We start from the raw sequence: 19,683 nt of genomic DNA on the forward strand, positions 1-19,683 counted from the left end.
GGAGGCAGACACCCCTGAAAGAGGACACGCCCATGAGGGGCCAGAAGGACCCTAAAATTTCACGTTTTCAGTGGCGAAAAATAAGTCGACGATCTCATAGCCTGTGTAAAGAAGGCGATGAAAGGTATATGAGGGCATGCGGATCCGCGTTGTGCTAGTTTCGAGGTGAAGCTTTATTCGCTCCGTCCGGGACGCGGCCTCTAAAATCGTTAGCTTGCCAACGAAGCAAAATGTCGCGCGAGACTGGCACGCCTCTAGTCTCGCAATCTCACCACTCTTCGCCTACGAAACTCGAACTGTACCGCCTGCGCTCATCTCACTCCTTGGCCCACCGTGTGCATAGGAGTTCACCGTAACGAAGACGGCTTGTCTGCAGTGATGTCCGCGCGGACAGAGCCTGTGGTTCTGACGGAGTTCCCGCGTCTCGCACACGTCGCTGAGAAGCAGCGTGCGGTACTCACCACTGAAATACAGGCAGCGGCGCACGAGGACTTGGACACCGCATGGTCGTTAATTCTGAGAGCATGGGGAGAGATACTTTATGGGTATGTATTGGACTCGCCGGTGAGGTATCTAACAGTCAGTTCTTCGCATACTAGCGTAGTGGAGTACGATGCGACGACGCAGGCGATTAACGTTGACAAACTTGATGGAGATTTAGATGGTACTTCAGACTCACTTATAGTGGCTTTTAATGTCGATGTCGACTATCTACCGTCGTGCAGGCTTGCTGTGTGTAATCGTGACTTGCGTCGTCCGATAATTCGATTTGACGAAGCGGCAATACCAGCTGGTGCCGAGACAGAAATCTATAACCAGTATCTACTTGCACGAGCAGAGCCAGGTACTGGGTTGGCTTTTGCGCAACCTAGGAGGAGTGTTGCAAATTTCCCGACCCAAATGGTTAACGGTCCTAAGTTGCTTCACAACTTTCTCGACTTTCACAGCCATGCTGTCGCTCTGGAGTTTATGCGCGATGACGGCAGGAGATATTCGTATTCGTACGCTGAACTTGGCCACATGTCTGGGCATTTAGCGACGAAGCTTCGTGACACTACTGGCGACATTGTGCCGTTGTTGATGTCACACTCCCCGGAGATGTACGTTGGCGTCCTCGGCATCTTGCGCGCAGGAAAGGCATTTTGTCCGATTATTCCTGAAGACACACCGTTTGAGAGACTTTTGTTTTTGCTGAAGGATGTTGGTGCTAGCGTTGTGATATGTTCAAAGTTGTCAGCACATATTCTCGACGGAGTCGATGTCAAATGCTTGATTGTCGATGCACACGAGCCGCCTGTCGATCATGATGATTTTGTTGAACTACCTATCACGACTGACGATGTTGCGTATTGCATGTTTACGTCTGGATCTACGGGACAGCCCAAGGGTGTGCTTGTGACACATGGCAACGCAACACAAGCTATCCTCGCGCATAACTTTGTCCCCGAGTTCAAGAGATTTCTCAACTTTGCTTCGCTGTCGTTCGATGTATCTGTTCTTGAAATATTTTTACCATGGCTTCGCGGAAAGACTCTGGTTTCCGCTTGTCGCTCTTTATTGCACCTTGATCTCGCGTCGACGATGCGCGAATTGGCCGTTGATGCGTGCGAATTGACACCCACGGTGGCTGGCTTGTTGACATCGGCTGACGTACCAAATCTTCGATATCTGCTTACCATCGGCGAGAAACTGACTCGTGGTGTGATTGAGACGTTCGGATCTTCTGGTGCGCTGTTCAATACTTACGGACCTACTGAAGCTACTATTCAGTGCACAGCTGCACTCACTGGGACTGGTGCGGACTTTCTTGAAGGTGATATTGGTGTTCCTCTTGCGCCAACTGGAATTATCATATCGGATGTAAGTTGCCAAACCGATATCAAGCCCCTGCCTGTCGGATGGCTAGGTGAGCTTGTAATTTGCGGAGCTCAGGTCGCTAAGGGGTACTTGAACCGCCCAGAGTTGACGGCTTCGGTTTTCATTAATGATTCGGTCTATGGAAAGTGCTATCGAACAGGCGATATGGCCAGGATTTTGCCTAACGGCAGGATTTATTTTCTAGGCAGAATACTCGACCAGCAGACAAAGATTCGTGGAAGACGGATTGAACTGGGAGAAATCGAATACGCATGTAAAGTCCCCGCAGTCGCAATGGTGTACCAGAACAGGATATTCGTCGTCGTGGAGGGTTCTGAAGACCCCGAATGCGTACTAGAGAACTGCGGTCGCATCCTGCCGCGATATGCAATTCCTGATCGCGTACTGACCACAACCAATCTCCCACTCTTGCCATCCGGCAAGGCGAATAGAAAAGCGGCGGTGAAATTTGTGACCTCCACCTTAGAACAGGAGATCGGGTATAAGAGTCAGGAATATCACATGTCTTCTACGGAGGCGGCACTGGCTGAAATTGTGAAGAATCTCACAGGGGTATATCCCGGCATTGATGTGCAATTGAGAAGCTGCGGAGTTGACTCATTTGTGGCGATGAGATTAACTGCTGAAGCACGGCGTGTATTGCCGAATTTTTCCATCAGAGTTCCGGATATTTGGTCGGGTTTGACATTGCGGCAGGCAGTGAAATCTGCTTCTGTCGTTGAACAACTACGGCCGCCAATTGAACAGATTGAACTTCCGCAGAATTCTCTGAGTTCTGATATCGTTTGCGCGTTCCAGGCTATCGCGCTACAACGAGCTATGAGTTTCGAATGGAGAACCGATAATCGACTTTACTCTAACTTCGTAACGCTCAAAATAGACGGGTCCGTCTCTAGCCAGCGAATTATAGACTGCGTTAGACAGATCATAGACGCCAATGAGATTTTACGAACCGGATTCGTGTTTAGCGAGGATGCCGATGTTTACCAGATAGTTTATGCCGATAGCTCTCATTTTCAGATCGTCGACTGCGCGGTTAGCAACTTTGTGTTTGCGAGCCTGAAATACCCGCCATTTGTCGCTAGTATTCACGAAGTTGGAGGTGATTGGTTAGTCGAGTTTAGGCTACACCATATTATCTATGATGGATGGGCATTTGATTTATTCGTCGCTGATTTGGACGCGCTTCTACGAAATCACGATATACCAAAGAGACCGCAATTTCGTGATGCCATGCCGTATTTGACGACTTCTGATGATAGTTTGCAGTTCTGGAGAGATTATCTGAGTGGCCAAACTGCATATACATTTCCGATGCTAGTTTCTCCGAGGTCTACTGTCACCTGCGCTAATTTTACTGCTAAAAGCGAACTCCTGAATATTGACGTTGATTTTTCTGCTCTGCGACGCGTCTGCAGCCATCTGAATATTTCGCCTCAAAGCGTGTTTCATTTTGCTTGGGCTCGTGTGCTGAATAATCTCAGGTTTGCAAGTGACAATGATGGTGCAGAGGACGTGTTATTTGGCATTGTTGTATCTCGTCGTACAGAACTTGCGGCGATGGACTTGGATTCGGCAATGGGACCAATGCTATCGATATTACCTTTCCGAGTCCCCAGTGCTCCTGAGAGCGATATAGCAGAGTCATTAAAATACCTGTCGTCTAAGTTCAATGAGATTCTACGCCATTCAGATATACAGCTTGGCGATGTCGTGAAGCTATTTGATTGCGCGACAGCCACGTCTCCGTTAGGATCGCTTTTCGTATGGCAGCAATCCAATTTTTCGAAGTTGCATTTCATAGAGGTTATAGATAGCTTAGATAGCCTGGAGGTATGTTTTCCCCGGGATATAATGATAAGAGTGCATTGATATAACAGTCTTGAAGTTCGATATGATGCTAGAAGTTGTCCCGATGGCCGAATGTGCGATAGCTAGCATAACATACCATGGCGGAAAGTTTTCTAACGATAATGTCAACATCGTTCTCAATCTCTTCGCACAGTGCGTACAGAGTGTATTCTCGGCCATTGGTTTGTCTTCTATTGAGTCTGGCGATATGGATAATTGGCTGGCCATTGATAATCCCAGCCCATTTGATTTTAATACACAGCAAGAGACAATCACCGACATTCTTGACCTTCATGGAGATGTTCCTGCTCTTGAAATCGTGTCGGAAGGATTTGAAGTTTCGTCGGTTTCTTATAGCCAGGTTTCTGTTCTCGTGCAGTCTTATGCATCGTTGTTATACGACACTGGTATCGGTCATGGCGACGCCGTCGGTGTTGTCCTGGATAAGTCGATTGAGTTGTATGTGGCGATACTTGCGGTATGGACTATCGGCGCCGTTTATGTTCCGATTGATCCGAAGGTCCCGTCAACAAGAATCAGGCACATTTTGGGACAGGTGCACGCAAAAATATGCTTATGTTCGGGCGATCGGGACGGTATCGATAATCTTGTTGTAATACCCGACTATGTCACGGTTCTGAGTGATCCGCGAAAGCCATGTCCAGTGGAATATGCAATCTCATCGAAAGACACGGCGTACATTATATTCACTTCGGGATCCACTGGTATTCCTAAGGGAGTCGTCTTGACGCACGGAAATGTCGTGAACAATATCAAGCAACTAGCAGAGTTGTACCCCCCGCCTGATGAAACGTCGAAGATGTTACAATTTTGCTCAATCGGATTTGACGTATCTGTTTTCGAAATCGTGTATTCGCTTTACAACCATTTAACGATCTGTTCTGCCGTGAATAGTTTTTTAATACCAAATCTTTCTGAAGTCGTTCGCAGTCGTGGAATCACCCATCTCAGTCTCACGCCGACAGTAGCCTCTCTACTGGAAATTGGTCACTTGGACAGCGTGAAAGTGATTATTTTGGCAGGCGAACCGCTGTCTCGACAATTGCTGAAAACTCTTGCATCGACAAATGCGACGATTATTAATTCGTACGGCCCAACGGAGTTAACAAACGTGTGCATTTCTGTTGACAATTTAAATGCGGACGACGACGAGAAGAATATCGGCAAAGTATTTCGCAATATGTCGTGCTTCATTGTCGATCCCGCAAGCATGAAAATTTTGCCGAAGACTGCCGTCGGAGAGCTGGTGTGTGGAGGTTTCCAAGTCGCAAAGGGATATTTTGAAGGCGATGATAAGACTAGAGAGAACTTCATACAGCTAGAAAATTTCGGAAGAGTATACAGAACCGGTGATCGTGCGCGAATGCTTGCGGATGGGTCAATTGTTCTCCTTGGTCGGACTGATAGTCAAGTAAAGATTCGCGGACAACGTATCGAGTTAGGCGAAATTTCGACGCGGATTCGTGAAGTGGATGGCGTGACCGACGCGATTGCGACTGTTATCGATAATCAAATTGTGGCGTTTGTGCAAACGACGTATGCATCTGATTGGATAGAGTCGCTGATTTATCGGCATCTTGAAGCAACGTTGCCACAGTATATGCTGCCATCGCATATTGCGCCATGCTTGAAGTTCGGCATTACCACGAACGGTAAAATTGATACCAAAAAATTATGCGAGGACTTCAAGAATTCTGGAACGCAGTTTTTAACATCTGCGCCACAGTGTGCGACTGTTTCTGATGGCGGAACCGATGAGGAGCGCGACATTGCTCAGGCGCTCGCGTCTACTATTTCTGATCTCGATACTGGCTCCATGAAGCTTAATGTACCGCTGTACAACTACGGTTTGGACTCTGTGTCGGTGATTCGATTCATTAGTGCAATGCGCCGTATGGGATATTCTATATCTTTACCTGATGTTCCGCGCGGAGCAAGCATTATGAGTGTTGCAGAAACGCTCTTGCAACGCGTTCAACAAGCTGAAGTATCTACAGGGACTAAAAATATTGACGCGTTTGTGCACGAGATATTTGACTATGTTGCCGCCGAGGGGATTCGGAATGAGGATATTCAGCATATTCTCCCGGCGTCTCCCATGCAGGATATTCTGCTCGGATCAAGAACTTCATACGCTACCACCCTTACATTCCAACTCGGTCATCACACGAATGCCGCAGACATCGAAGAAGCCTGGAAATACCTTGTTACAGAGCGGGAATGTCTTCGAACTTGCTTTGTTGCCGTTGGAAAGAATAGTCTGAATCGTTCTTTTGCGCAGATTGTGCTGAAGAGACACGATTTTGAGATGCGCCATACGACGATTAATACGTATAGCGAATTTATGGAAGGACATTCTCCGACTTGGACAGCTACTGAGCCGCCTTATTCCGTATACCTTCTGCGCTGTGACGACGCCTCGTTCCTTGTTGTCGATATGCATCACGCTTTGTAAGATTTGCTGCAAATTTTGGAGAATTAATCTTGATTCAGTTTCTAATGCTTGGTCAGATTCGATGCTCAAGCTCTCAATCTGTTGCTGCACGACCTTATATCTTACATTGAACGGCGCACTATCCGAGAGCGTCCGGCTTACATATCAACATTTCAGTACATCGAAAATGTCGATCATGCAACAGGTCTCTCTCACTACGAAACAGTACTTGAAGATTTTGATATGGTAGAATTTCCACATCTTTCAAGCACGAGTGTAGAAGAAAAGACATATTTCCATTGTAATGCTACTGCGAGTTCTTCTCTCTTACTCTCGGAACTCGAGCATGCTACGATGATCTCCGAATTCAGCTTGTTATCGTTAGTAAACGTCACTTGGGGAAAATTGCTGTCTCTACTCTGTGGTTCCGATGACGTCGTTTTTGGTACTATTTCCAGTGGCCGTGGATACTTTATCGATAGTGACGAAAGTGCTGCGCCAATGTTTTACAGCTTTCCGATACGTTGTCAATTTGTGAAGGAGTGTTCGAATAGTGATGTTTTACGTAATGTGGAAGCGCAGTGCGAGCAATCACGAAAATATCCATTTGTATCTGTGCGTGATATACTCAAGCGAGTTAATGCTCGAGACGGTAGCTATCATAAACGGCTGTTCGATTCAGTTGTCGTGTTTCAACTTCCGATGAATTCAGACGACGTTGATCCGATGGACAATACGTTGTGGACTGTCTATGACGAACGAGATCGCCCGGATTTGGCCTTGATCCTGGAGATTCGGCGCGATTTGAAGTCTGATTCTGTGGAATATTTTTTATCTTATGATGGTTCACTGGTGTCGAAAGACCAAGTCGAATATCTTTTGGCTCTATACGACAAGCTGTTGCATCATACACTTGATACACTATCGGAATGCTCAGTTACTGTTCCGTCTTTTGAGGATTCGATGTTGTCCAAGTCCGATAACCGTAAGCGACTAGATGGAGGACCGGGTTTGCATTCCCAGTTTGAGATCAATGCATCGAAGTATCCTTCAAAAAATGCTCTCGAATTTTTATACGACGAGAACAAAACCAAATGTTGGACTTATGCGGAGCTTAATCAATGGGCCAATAGAATTTGCCAATACTTGCAACAGTTCGATTTGAACATCGACGAATCGATTCCATTATGCATGCCGAAATGCCCGGAGTACTATGCGTCCATGATCTCCGTTTTGAAAGCTGGTGCTGCGTTTTGTCCGCTGGATCACGCCGCACCGACGGCTAGGATGCTTTATATGCTCAAGGAGTTGAATGCTCGAGTACTTCTGGTTTCCGAGGAATCGTTTCAAGTTGTCAGTGATCTCGTCGAGTCCTCGGATTTACAGATGGTGATCGTTAATATCTCGAGTCTTCATCTGGCTTCAACTCCTGATTCTCCACCTCCAACAAGATCAATTCCGGATAGCGCTACCGCATATCGCATCTATACTTCAGGTATTGTCCGTATTCGATTTCCAAATATTTAGTGTTAACTGAAAAAAGGGACGACCGGTAAGCCAAAGGCTGTGAACGTTGAAATACGAAACGCCATGCAGACAATCGAAGCATCGCGATCTCTTCTTCCTCATGGAGAGAGCTCCCGCTTGCTCCAATATGCAGCAACGACGTTCGATATGTCTATTTACGATTGCTTTATTGCCTGGACATTTGGATTTACTCTTTGCTCAGCAAACTCGACGTTTATGATATCAAATCTGGAACTGGTTAGCAATTCTATGCAAATTTCTCTTCTCGATTTGACACCTAGCGTTGCGGCGTCTATTAAACGGCGAAATGTTCCGTCGGTTGAGACGTTATTTTGCATTGGCGAGGTTCTTCCACAGGCTGTTGTGGACGAGTGGAGTGGAGCCTGTTATAACTCCTACGGTCCTACAGGTATGATCATTACGTTTATCAAGTCTCTGGATGCTAATATTTGGCAGAGGCTGCAATGTGTTGCACTATTACGAGAACTTCCGCGAGTATAAAGAGTTCATTAATAGGCAAGCCATTTCCGACAACGACTTTTTATGTTCTCGTTCCAAATGGCGATAGCGTTCTACCACTTTATTCGGTTGGCGAGCTCGTGATTGGAGGATATCAAGTCGCACGAGGCTACTACAACAATGATATATTAACGGCCGAAAATTTTGTGAATGTTGATGGCGAAAGATTGTACCGTACTGGTGATCTAGTTCGTATGCGAGGAGACGGGGTGTTTGACTTTGTTGGACGCAAAGATGATCAAGTGAAACTGCGAGGTCTTAGGATTGAGCTCCAGGAGATAGACTCCGTTATCAGACAGAATAACGACAGCGTTGTCGATGTTTCTACTTTGGTTCTGACGCCTCGAAAGAGAGATGAATTTCTAACTTCAGCAGAGAAAACAAAATCACAGCTTGTTACCTTTGTGGTCTTAAAGTCGCGATATGATTTCGGAGATCGCACTTTTAGTGATGCAGACAGCGTTTCCGAAAGGGAAATCCAGAGCATTGCACGATCTTGTCGAGAATTTCTTCCGTATTATATGATTCCATCATTTTTCGTTCCTATTTCCGGCATTCCATTGTCTGCAGCCGGAAAGTTATCAAGAGCCCGATTGAACACCATATTTGACGAATATTACGTCCAGTGGTTGAATCTGGAGAGGCCGACGGACGAAGAAAACTGGAACGACGTTGAGCTGCGGATTAGAAGTATTATGTGCGCCATTAGTGGACTACCTGTGTCGTCAGTGTATTTAGACAGCTCTATCTACGAGCTTGGCATGGACAGTATATCGGCAACACAAGCAGCAGCAAGCCTACGAAGAAATGGGTTCAATTGTAGCGCTATCGATATTTTGAAGGTATGTCAGACTTGGACTTGCATGCCGTGCCTAACGTTTGATGCAGAACCCGACTATCAGACAGCTCTCAGAATTTATTTCGAAGGTGGCGTCGACGGAGGCGCAGAGACAAACCAGCGCGTTATTTTTGACGGATCTGGAGCTACCTGATGGCCTTAACGGTGCTCTTCCATGCACTCACACACAAGAAGGAATTTTGGCGAAATTCCAGAGCTCGGAAGGAGAACTGTATTTTAATCATGTTATTTTAGAAGTTCCAGATTCAATCGCACCAGCGGATTTGCGCGAAGCTTGGACGCGTATTTATTCGTACTACGATATTCTACGTGTCGGATTCATTGAATTGCAAGGCAACAAAAGTGGATGTTCATATGTTCAAGTGATCAATTCGCGCAATGCCCTACATTGGAGGGAATCGGTTACCGACTCATTTGAACAATACAAATATTCCGTACTGCGAAGATATCGTCAGACTGCTCTTGCACATCTTTCGAGTGCTCAACTATTCCTAGAGCTTATATCGACTAGTAACAAGAGATATCTACTGGTTGCTGTCAATCACGCAATTTACGATGGCCTTATGCTTGACATCATTCTGCGTGATGTAGATAGTGCTCTTCGCGGAGCAAATCAGTTCACGTTTGAACCTGAATTCGATTGCACTGTCGCGGAAATTATTGACCTACAGAAAAAAGCTGCGGTTAGCGGAAAACGGTATTGGACGCGCCTACTACAAGATGTCAAAGTAACCAGCTTTCCAAATTTGAATTTTCTCACCGACACAAAGCACTTTACGGACATCCGCGAGAAGATTTTGTCTCTATCTATTGAACAACTACAAGATTACTCTAAACTGGCAAACGTTTCAATTCAGACTCTCGGGATTTCGGCTTGGTCAAAGGCGAGTTCCAGCGGCAGAATAATGCTTACGCGTCTAACTTAGCATTAGATACTGGCCGCGTACAGTGGAGAGTCGGATATCGCGTTTGGTCTTGTCCTTTCGGGTCGAACAGGGCTAGCGAGCGCATCGACAACACTGTATCCGTGTGTGACAACAGTCCCGTTCCGAGTGTCAATCGCCGGGACCAATGCGGAATTTTTGCGCGCAATTAACAACATGTCATACGACGTTCTTGAATATCAGCATACGCCTTTCAGTGTCATTTCTGAATGCGTCGAGGGCGGCGTACAGTTTTACGATACAGTATTTGTCTTTCAGAAATTCGATGACTTTGGATCAAACCACCGGTGGAAAATACTACAGGAAGAAGGACACACCGAAGTACGATTCCATTCAATGTTAGGGTGGCACGTTCTAACTAGGTTTAGTTCAAATGCTCTCTTGAAATGGCGGTATCGGCGGACCAGTCTGTAACAGTTTCTCTTACCTATGACACATCTTTTATTACGCCCGGTCAAGCAGAGCACATCCTTGATCTGTTTGACTTCTACTTGCAAGAGACTGCGTCGCATTTGAACGATTCTTGTGTTCAGTCAGCTGTTCCACAGTCGTTAGCATCAATATGTCCACCGCAGATTCGTGAAATTCCAAGCGACATCAGATTCTTACATCAATTTGTCGAAATTCAAGCTGCTCATAATCCGGATAATATTGCAATTGAGTTTGCATCGGATATTACGGAGCACGGCGCGTCGTTATATGCTTGGAGCTACAAAGATCTCGATCGGGAAGCCAACAAGATTGCGAATTATTTGCTGACTTCTTTTGATCTTCACGCAAATGATATTATCGCAACTTGCTTCGAAAAAAGTGCCGAAGCTTCATTTGCGATCGTCGGGATTCTCAAAGCGGGATGTTGTTTTTTATCTATTGATCCTGGAGCACCGAGTGATCGCAAGCGATTTATATGTAAAGACTCCGGCGCACATTGCCTTCTGACTCATTCTGAACTTCTGGATAAGTTGCTGTATTCTGATTTGGGCGTGCCCGTGATCTCTGTGTTATCGCCTGAAATTCTTGCCACTTCTGCTGATTTACCAGTTCTGTCTTTTGATCTCACTAGTGACAGCCTCTGTTACAGCCTTTACACATCTGGGTCTACGGGTAACCCAAAAGGATGTTTACTGACACACAAGAATGCTGTTCAAGGCATTTTAGCGTTTCAATTGCAGTTTGAGGGGACATGGACTCAAGAATCAAAATTTTTACAGGTAAATCTATTAATTCCTTTGAGAACGGTTATCGAAACTAACGTCAGAATAAGTTTGCATCTTTTCATTTCGATGGTAGGAAGGATTCCCGAGATTCTCTATCACGGCTCAATCATTGATAATTTCTAGTCTCCGTTCTTGAACAGTTTTGGAGCTGGTCAGTGGGAATCACGCTGACGTCAGCACCTCGAGATGTTATTCTTAAAGGTAAGCTGATATTTGTATGTATCTTTATTCATTTCTAACAATATTCTTAAGATATAACATTGACGATACGAAAGCTCAACATTACACACCTTGATTTGACACCATCACTTGCAGCAATTATAGAACCAGGAGAAGTTCCTTCTTTGTGTCGTGGACTATTTATTACCGGAGGAGACCTCCTTAAGAGAGAAATTCTGGAAAAATGGGGCGACCAGAGAGTAATTTACAACGCGTTAGTATCTGTTGTGATCTTCTCGCTAATCTGATTTGCGCTAACAATTATCTTAGCTATGGCCCAACGGAAGCCACAATTGGAGTCACCATGCGACGCAAGGCGCCTCGAAACTTACGACCGTCTAATATTGGTCATCAGTTTCACAATGTTGGTACAGTGGTGTGTTATCATGGCACAAACAATCCTGTCCCGAGAGGCGCGATCGGCGAGCTCTGTGTGTCCGGAGAACTCGTCGGTTTAGGCTACATTAATAGACCTGACCTAACTGCGTCTGTATTCTCGTTCAGTGACATCTTGAACGGAAGGTAAGCAGTCCGCGTGTCCATTTTCAAGGCGAAGTGCTTGTCTGACTTCAGAAGGCTTTATCGAACTGGTGATTTGGTACGGCTACTTTCAGATAATTCGTTTGAATTTATTGGCCGCACGGATACACAAATCAAGTTACGCGGACAGAGACTGGAGATTTCTGAAATCAATATCATCGTTAAGCAATCGAACAGCGCCATCACAGATGTTGCTACTGCAATATTGAAGAATCAGCTCACCAATAATGATCAGTTGGTTAGCTTTATTTCCGTTCCAGAGTTTGGGGAGTGGAATGACAAACTTATTCCATCTGGAGCGCAAATTAATTCCGTGATTCGCGGAGCACTGCAGTTTTGCAAATCGAAGCTACAAGGATATATGATTCCAAGCTATATATTGCCCGTATCTAAAATTCCTCTGTCTGTGAATAATAAGGTCGATCACAAGGCATTGAAAATTCTCTTCCTGCAGAATAGTCCGGAGATGTTAAACAGATATAGCCACGACGCAGCGGATGAGATTTGGACTACTGATGAAAAACAACTTCGAGACATGATTTCAGAGTTTGCAGGAATTGAGCCTAAGCAAATACGACGAGGCACGACTTTTTTTGAACTTGGCTACGACTCCATATCTTTGGTTCCGCTATTGAAGCATTTACAACAGAGGTTTTTGTCTATCAGATTATCTACGCTCATGAAATGTGAGAAAGCGAATCTACATATCACACAAAACACGCTAACGAATATACAGATCCCTCAATTGACCAATTATCTTCGCATATATCCGAGGTCGAGGATGATCAAGTGACTATGGACGCGACATTTGAATATCGAAATTACCATGATAACGCCTACCAAGTACTTGACATCAGTTCTGACGACGTAGAATCTATAATTCCGTGTACACCACTACAAGACGGTATTGTGGCCCGCGCCTTGGCATCGGGTCCTGGTATGTTGTACTTCAACAAGTTCTACTTGGAACTCGACGGTAGCATCGAAATTACACGTCTTCGCGAATCATGGAATGCCGTTGTAAAGGAAGATCAGATCTTACGAACTTGCTTTATGCAAACGGAGATTGGCATTGCTCAAGTTATTTTACGCGAATGGACGCCGTATTGGTTGGAAACTTCGACGATTAATGACGATTGGACATCTATTGCGACTTCTCATCTAGAACAGCACTGGCAAAGCATTTGTTTGTCACGGCCACCTCTGTTTTTGGAGGTATTTTGTGCACCTCATCGTCAATTCTTGTTCGTTGGAATATTTCATGCTCTTTATGACGAGGTGTCTTTAAGGGTAATTTTCGATGATGGTAAGACATTGTGCTGTTTTTGGTTGTGCGTTTTTCTAAGTTTTTCAGTGGTGCGAGTTTATTGTTACGAAGACATACCGCGACGGCCGCCATTTGCTGAGGCAGTACCGTATATCCTATCGAACACACCTCTACAGGAGGCCAGGTCCTTTTGGAAGCAGATGTATGGCGTCCGGGGTCAGCGTCCAGTCATGCAAGTGTCTTGCGAATCACCCGCCAGCACGCTTGCTACCCATCAGTCGTTATTTACATTTGACAGGGCTCGTAAGGTTGCAATGGCTCTTGGCTGTACGCCGCATGTGTTGTTTCAGACGGCATTCGCGATTGCATTAGCACAATTACAGGGCCCTTATGTGTGTTTTGGAGTCGTGGTGAGTATCATACTGAATCATGTTGCAAATATCTGCTAACTTGGAATCAGGTGTCGGGAAGAACCTTTCAGAATGACTTAGATAATGTCGTTGGACCGCTCTTCAATACTTTGCCTATTGCACTTGATTTATCTAGCATGCCCACTTATTCAGCTCTCTCCGCCAAGCTACAGAGTTACTCTGCTGCTATAACGTCGTATCAGCACGTTCCATTAAGAAAAATTCAAAAATGGTTAAACGTTCCTGCGAATGAATCACTCTTCAGCGCGTTGTACGTGTACCACAACTACGAGCCGTCTGAATTTGAGAGTATCCTGTGGACCGAAATGGATACGAAGGACTATGTCACTGATGTATGCTGATTTGGTATACGCTAGTAAAGAATGCTCATCTAACTGGCTGTACTAGTATCCGATTTCATTTGCGGTGGAGAGACGCCTTCCGGACACGTTTCAATATAGTCTTGGATACCGATGTGAATATTTAAGTTCTGAAATGGCGCAGTATTTTCTGCAATCTATTGAACATAGCATTGAATTGCTCGAAAGACGAAGCAGCGCTGAGCTTAATATATCGACTATTATGGAATCCAGTACTGCTGGCAAGGTGAAGGAATCTGCTGCGCCCAATGCAGAGATTGTTGAGACCGCTATGGTTGATGCAATCAAGCAATGCATAGCGCAAGTTTCCGGGATTCTTGTTTCCGACATTAGCGACAATACAACAATTTTCCAGTGCGGGCTTGATAGCATCGACGCAATCAGACTATCTGTGGTGTTAGCAAAGCGTGAACTTCAAGCACCATTGAGCGCGATTATGGCGTATCCATCTGCGTTGCTTTTGGCTAATTATCTGTCATCGAGCAAACCTGCTTCCGCTACACATAAAGATGCAAGCGAAGAGACTCTCTATTTCGTTGAACCTCAGCGCATTTACGCAGTCACGCCTTTTCAGGAGGGAATACTTGCTGAGACTATCAACTCCAACAAGTCACGATACATTAATCAGGTACGAATAATTTTGGATTTGAGCTGTACATCCGCTTACAATATAGGACGTTCTTCAACTCGAGAACAATATTGATATTGAAAGATTGGGTCGTGCGATTAAAATCGTTATACAAACAAATGAGATATATCGTTGCAGATTTGTATTGAATGCAGAGAGTACTGCTGCGTCAAATTTTGGTATGCAGCTGCTCGAGGGAACGTCCGATATTTTGACGATTACGGAAACATCTGACGAACTCTGGGACAATTGTCTCACGGAGCTAATGCAACGTTCTGTGTCGACGATGGAACTGTTCGCCGTACCGGCTATCCAAGCTACGGCGTTGATTTCAAACGCAAAACGAGTGATACTTCTGACCGCTTCGCATGCTTTGTATGACGGACACTCAATCGGCCTATTTCACAGCGATGTACGTGCCGATAACCGACGATTGCAAACAGTACTAATCTGAACAGGTTCGCGCGGTGTATCACACCGGACAGCCGATATCTCGTCCAAGCTTTGTTCCGATCTGGTCGCGGATTTTACGAGAAAGTATTGATACGCAGCATTTGGAATATTGGAAATCCGTTCTTTCAGGTGTCCGAGAAGCTCTGTTTCCTATCGCGTCCGCTCCAAGGTCAAGCGATACCACTCACACAAGTGTTTGTTCCGAAGTTCCGCTGCATGTTGCTGCTGAAGCTGCGAAAACCAACGGCGTTACCATGCAAACACTAGGACAAGTATGCTTTGGCTTGTTGTTGTCTTGTTACTTGAACAGGTCGGACGTCGTATACGGCACCGTCATATCCGGACGCGTAGACGAGAACGATGAGCGCGTTCAATTTCCATGCGCAGCAATAGTTCCAACATATGTAAAGACAGATTGCGCTATCGGCGATATCCTTCGAAATGTTCAGCAGCATGCAAGCGTAGCATTAGTACACCGATACGTGCGCTTGTCAGCCCTTTTCAAGGATGTGTGCGGAGGGCGAAGATTATTCGACACAATGTTCACATTTCAGAAACGTGCTGACGACTTGTCGTCTGCAGTTCCGATATGGCAGTCTATTGGCGGCCGGAGTGAAGTCGAGGTGAGATCCAAGACAAAATGAGTCTTTTACGGCTTCCTGCTAATACCTACCAGTATACTCTTGCTGTCGAGCTTGAACAGGCTACCGACGCGCTTACATGGCATGTATCCGCACAGCAAGAAGCGAAATTAATCGCAGCGCAGCTGGACTATATCTTTTCGCGTGTGATATCGGGTTTTGATGTCTTACCTGAGTCGACATTTGCCGAAGCTACTACCTGTGCTCCTTGTCTGTCTTGCGCGCATATGCCTGACGTGAAATTTTCTGGATTTCCTACAACCGTTGAATCACATGATGAGGAACTGGTAAGAAGCTGACTGGATGAGGAAGTATAGAGCTAATATGGTGTAGATTTTACTCGTGAATGAGCACAACAACATCGTACCAATAGGATGTTCCGGCGACATGGTGTCTGTTTCGACGGCCGTTGACACTGGACGACGTATGTACATGAGGGCACGAATGACACCTGACCATGAAATACTATACTTGGGAAGAGTTACGGATTATGCGAGACTAGACGGAGAGGAAGTTTATTTGCCTGAGATATCTGCTGCTGTATGCTCTATCCCGGGTGTCTTGCTTGCTGAAACGTATCTCCTCGATGATGTCGGCTTAGTTACTTTCGCCGGAGTTGTGTGCGCAGTTGACGACGATGACGATACTGCGGGCAAGTTATCTTGGAAGGAAGCGTATCTTAAGCTGGCTAGAATTGTGCCGGCGTATATTTTGCCGATAGAAGTTTTGCAAAAGGATGTGCAGTCAATATTTTCGCAGGATGCCGACGACGAGAGCACGAGGACAACAAAGAGAGATACATTGGTGCAGAAGTTCAAGAGTCTCGAGCCGGAAGCTCGAAATATGTTTGCATATCCGAAAAATGCTAATTATTCAATGGATAGTGGTAAATGGTCCATTACAGAACGCGTTATACGATCAATTCTAGCCGACTTTTGCAGAATTGCGGAAGAAAGTATCACAAAGCAGACCTCGGTCTTTCAACTTGGAGTGGATTCGATCAGCTGCATATTTTTGTCTCAAAAGATGCGCGCGGCAGGAGTATCATTGAGTGTGAGTCAGATTTTGCGTGGAGAGAGTGTGGATGGTATGTCACGAATTCTGGCGACGAGCGGAGATGACTCGGCGACGAGTATAGCGATACAAGACACTATCATGACGAAGTCCGAGATTGTGGACGCTCTATGTACGCTATATCCGGCGATATCGAAAACTTCAGTGAAGCGTGTCATTCCGGCGACTCCGGGACAGGTTTATATGCTGAGCGCGTGGCAGGACACACATGGCATGCAGTTTATGCCTAATTTCACATTTGAGCTCATTCGAGACGATGGGAGCACAGTAATCGACTACAGCGCACTGAGTTACGCGTGGAAATGTCTCGTGGACGAAATGGAGTGTCTACGAAGTGGCTTTGTTGCTGTGCCCGTACGTATGTCATCTGAAATTGGACTGTCCTCAGATTGGCCGTTTGTTCAAGTGGTGTTTAACACGAACGAGGAGAGCACATTTTCATGCGACGCAGTCGATGATATTGCATGGGACGGTACGATTGGACTCGTTCCGGTGCATTTGCATGCGCGACGAGATACGGTGGAGCTGACGATACATCACGCCTTGTATGATGCATGGAGTCTGCGCATGCTGATGCGCCGACTATGGAGGCTATATACTGCGAGAAGGAACAGCGAGGATATGCCAGATCAGCGATACACGGAGGATTCTTGCGAAAAGTTTGCGCGAGCGGTTGTGCCAGCAAATGCGAAGGATGCAGTGGTAGATTATTGGGCGCGTGCATTGGAGCAGGCTGGTGTACATCGACCTATGTTGACAGAAATTACGGAATTTGCCCAGCAGCGGCTGATACATCGACACATAGTACGACCAAATGAGCTACGAGATGCAGAGTTTACTGCATTGGTTGAATTTGCGCGCGGAAGAAACGTGAGCGTTGCTGCAGTTTTGCTTGCTGCGTCTGCTCGTGTGATACAACAGAACTATGGGTCGCGTGGCAAAGCAGTCGTGTTTGGCGTGTACGATTCCGGACGCGCTGAAGTTGTGGATGACGCTACGGCGAGTGGATTTCCAATGGTGAACATACACCCGTTTGTGGTGCGCACTGACGACGACTCAGACGGCTGGCTCACCCGGAGTGCCAAGGCAGTTGCGCACACGTTGCGGGAGATTAGCGAACGAGTGAGTATCACAAGTACGCGAACTCCAGCGCAGGTGGGCGTGTGGGAGATGTGGGATCTTGTCGGGCCAGTGGACTGCGCCGTGAACATTCTTGAGGACATTGAGGATGACGTGGATACCGACGGCGGTGTCAGAAAGGTCGACACCACGGCGGACGAGGCGCGCATGAAGATTAATACGACTGCATTTGAGGAGAGTGTCGCGAGCAGTATAGTGCAGGGACGCATACGGGTGAGTAGAATCTAGAGAGTGCAATGGGTATGGCACAGTACTAACCTGGTTGATAGGTACGAACAGATATAGAATTTGCGATATCGCGAAAATGCAGACAGCTTTCGATCGGAGTATTTTGCAATGAGAGAGAGGGAGAGATGAGGTGTGAGCAGATGATGGCATGGATTGTGAAGTTATTGCGTGGATTGTAAATTGTGCGAAGTAATGATTCATGTAAGCAACAGAGAACTTTTAGTACAACAGAGCCAGACCCAAAGACAGACCCAAAGAAAACCGAAGAGATATGAGGGAAGCATAGAAGATGGATAATGTACAAAGAGGCGGAGAAGGATGAGAGGTGAGAGGGTTGACAATTAGCACATGCGATATTCGCCGTGCCCGGAGGTGGCACGAGAGGATGAATCGTTATCATCGTCGGCCGGGGTAAAGTTGTAGTCAATGGTGATATCGAGGTCGCGGGGATTTCTGGCATTTGGCTTCGATGTGAGACGACCAGTGAGAGTCTCGCCGTAGTTGAGGGTGATGACAGAGTTTGTGTAAAAAACGGTCTGCTTCCAGTGGGTGTATTTTGCATGTGGGCCGGTGGAGAAGCGGATAGGTTTGTGGCACTTTGAAAACTCGATGTCGAACCAGGCGATGAAGGCGTGGACAAAGTCGTTTCTTCTAGCGCGAAGAGTGAAGTTGGAGGCAAACTCGAGGTCTTCTTTTGTGACGGTGTAGAGGTCGAGGTCGAGGATACGGCATGAGTCTGTGACGACGGCCTTGACGTCGACAGTGTCAACGAGCGGCTCGGTGAGCGCGAGTGGCTGGAAGGGTGAGAAGTCGAAGCCGTAGACATCGGACCAGAAGCCGATTTTCTCTTCCTTGTACTCACCGTCCTCGATACCTGCGATGTGCAGGGAGGCCCTATCAGGGAAAATGAGGCCGTCGGGTGCGAGGTACTTGTCGCGCGCGAGGAGAACGGTATCGAGCATAGACTCGTAGAGGAGGAAGTAGCCCATCCACTCTGAGATAATAATGTCAACCTTTTCAAACGGAAGGACAACTTCCTCCATCTTGCCCTTGAGCAGCGTGATCTTTTCGGAAAGCCCATTGACATCCACAATTTTGCGAGCCATGTCAATGATGGTGGACATGTCGACTCCAATAACGTGGCGAGCGCCGGCGCGCGCAGCAAACATGGACAAAATACCCGTACCGCAGCCAACATCCAGCACCACCTTGTCCCGAAACATGTGCGCGTTTTGGTAGATCGCGTTGCGGTAGGAGAGGGTGCGGGTCTCGTCCTTCAGCATCTCCTCGTGGATGCCAAAGTGGTCGTATGAGGAGAAGTAGTGGCGCTCGCTGAAGCTGAGAGGGTCGGTACCTGCTGACGCAGTTGATGATGAGGCGTTCTCCATTACGCTGCTGGTTGAATGGTAGTAGTGGAGGAGTGGTGAGGAGGCCAGCGTGGGGAAGAAGAGAT

The 19,683-nt window shown here is 46.5% G+C and overlaps 2 protein-coding genes across 2 annotated transcripts; one reads left to right on the plus strand and one right to left on the minus strand.

Moving 5' to 3' along the window:
* Window positions 1-378: 378 nt before the first annotated feature.
* V1518DRAFT_432890 (uncharacterized protein) lies at window positions 379-18,479 on the plus strand (the record flags this gene model as incomplete). The annotated part of the gene is made up of 23 exons (XM_066906217.1): window positions 379-545; window positions 585-3,711; window positions 3,767-6,201; window positions 6,262-7,679; window positions 7,728-8,120; window positions 8,168-9,072; window positions 9,119-9,973; window positions 10,022-10,354; window positions 10,402-11,244; window positions 11,298-11,319; window positions 11,374-11,451; window positions 11,503-11,683; window positions 11,740-11,991; window positions 12,046-12,695; window positions 12,746-13,315; window positions 13,364-13,686; window positions 13,737-14,039; window positions 14,095-14,694; window positions 14,741-15,106; window positions 15,153-15,770; window positions 15,824-16,075; window positions 16,122-18,215; window positions 18,272-18,479. 23 exons carry the CDS (start codon window positions 379-381, stop codon window positions 18,407-18,409), a joined length of 16,923 nt encoding a protein of 5,640 aa, XP_066759696.1. The 3' UTR covers window positions 18,410-18,479.
* Window positions 18,480-18,571: 92 nt separating this feature from the next.
* V1518DRAFT_373230 (S-adenosyl-L-methionine-dependent methyltransferase) lies at window positions 18,572-19,618 on the minus strand (the record flags this gene model as incomplete). Its single annotated transcript, XM_066901425.1, has 1 exon — window positions 18,572-19,618. One exon carries the CDS (start codon window positions 19,616-19,618, stop codon window positions 18,572-18,574), a length of 1,047 nt encoding a protein of 348 aa, XP_066759697.1.
* Between the last annotated feature and the right edge of the window lie 65 nt (window positions 19,619-19,683).

The sequence above is a fragment of the Limtongia smithiae genome (assembly GCF_038497785.1).
Source record: "Limtongia smithiae strain NRRL Y-17922 unplaced genomic scaffold V1518scaffold_5, whole genome shotgun sequence".
NCBI lineage: Eukaryota > Fungi > Ascomycota > Lipomycetes > Lipomycetales > Lipomycetaceae > Limtongia > Limtongia smithiae.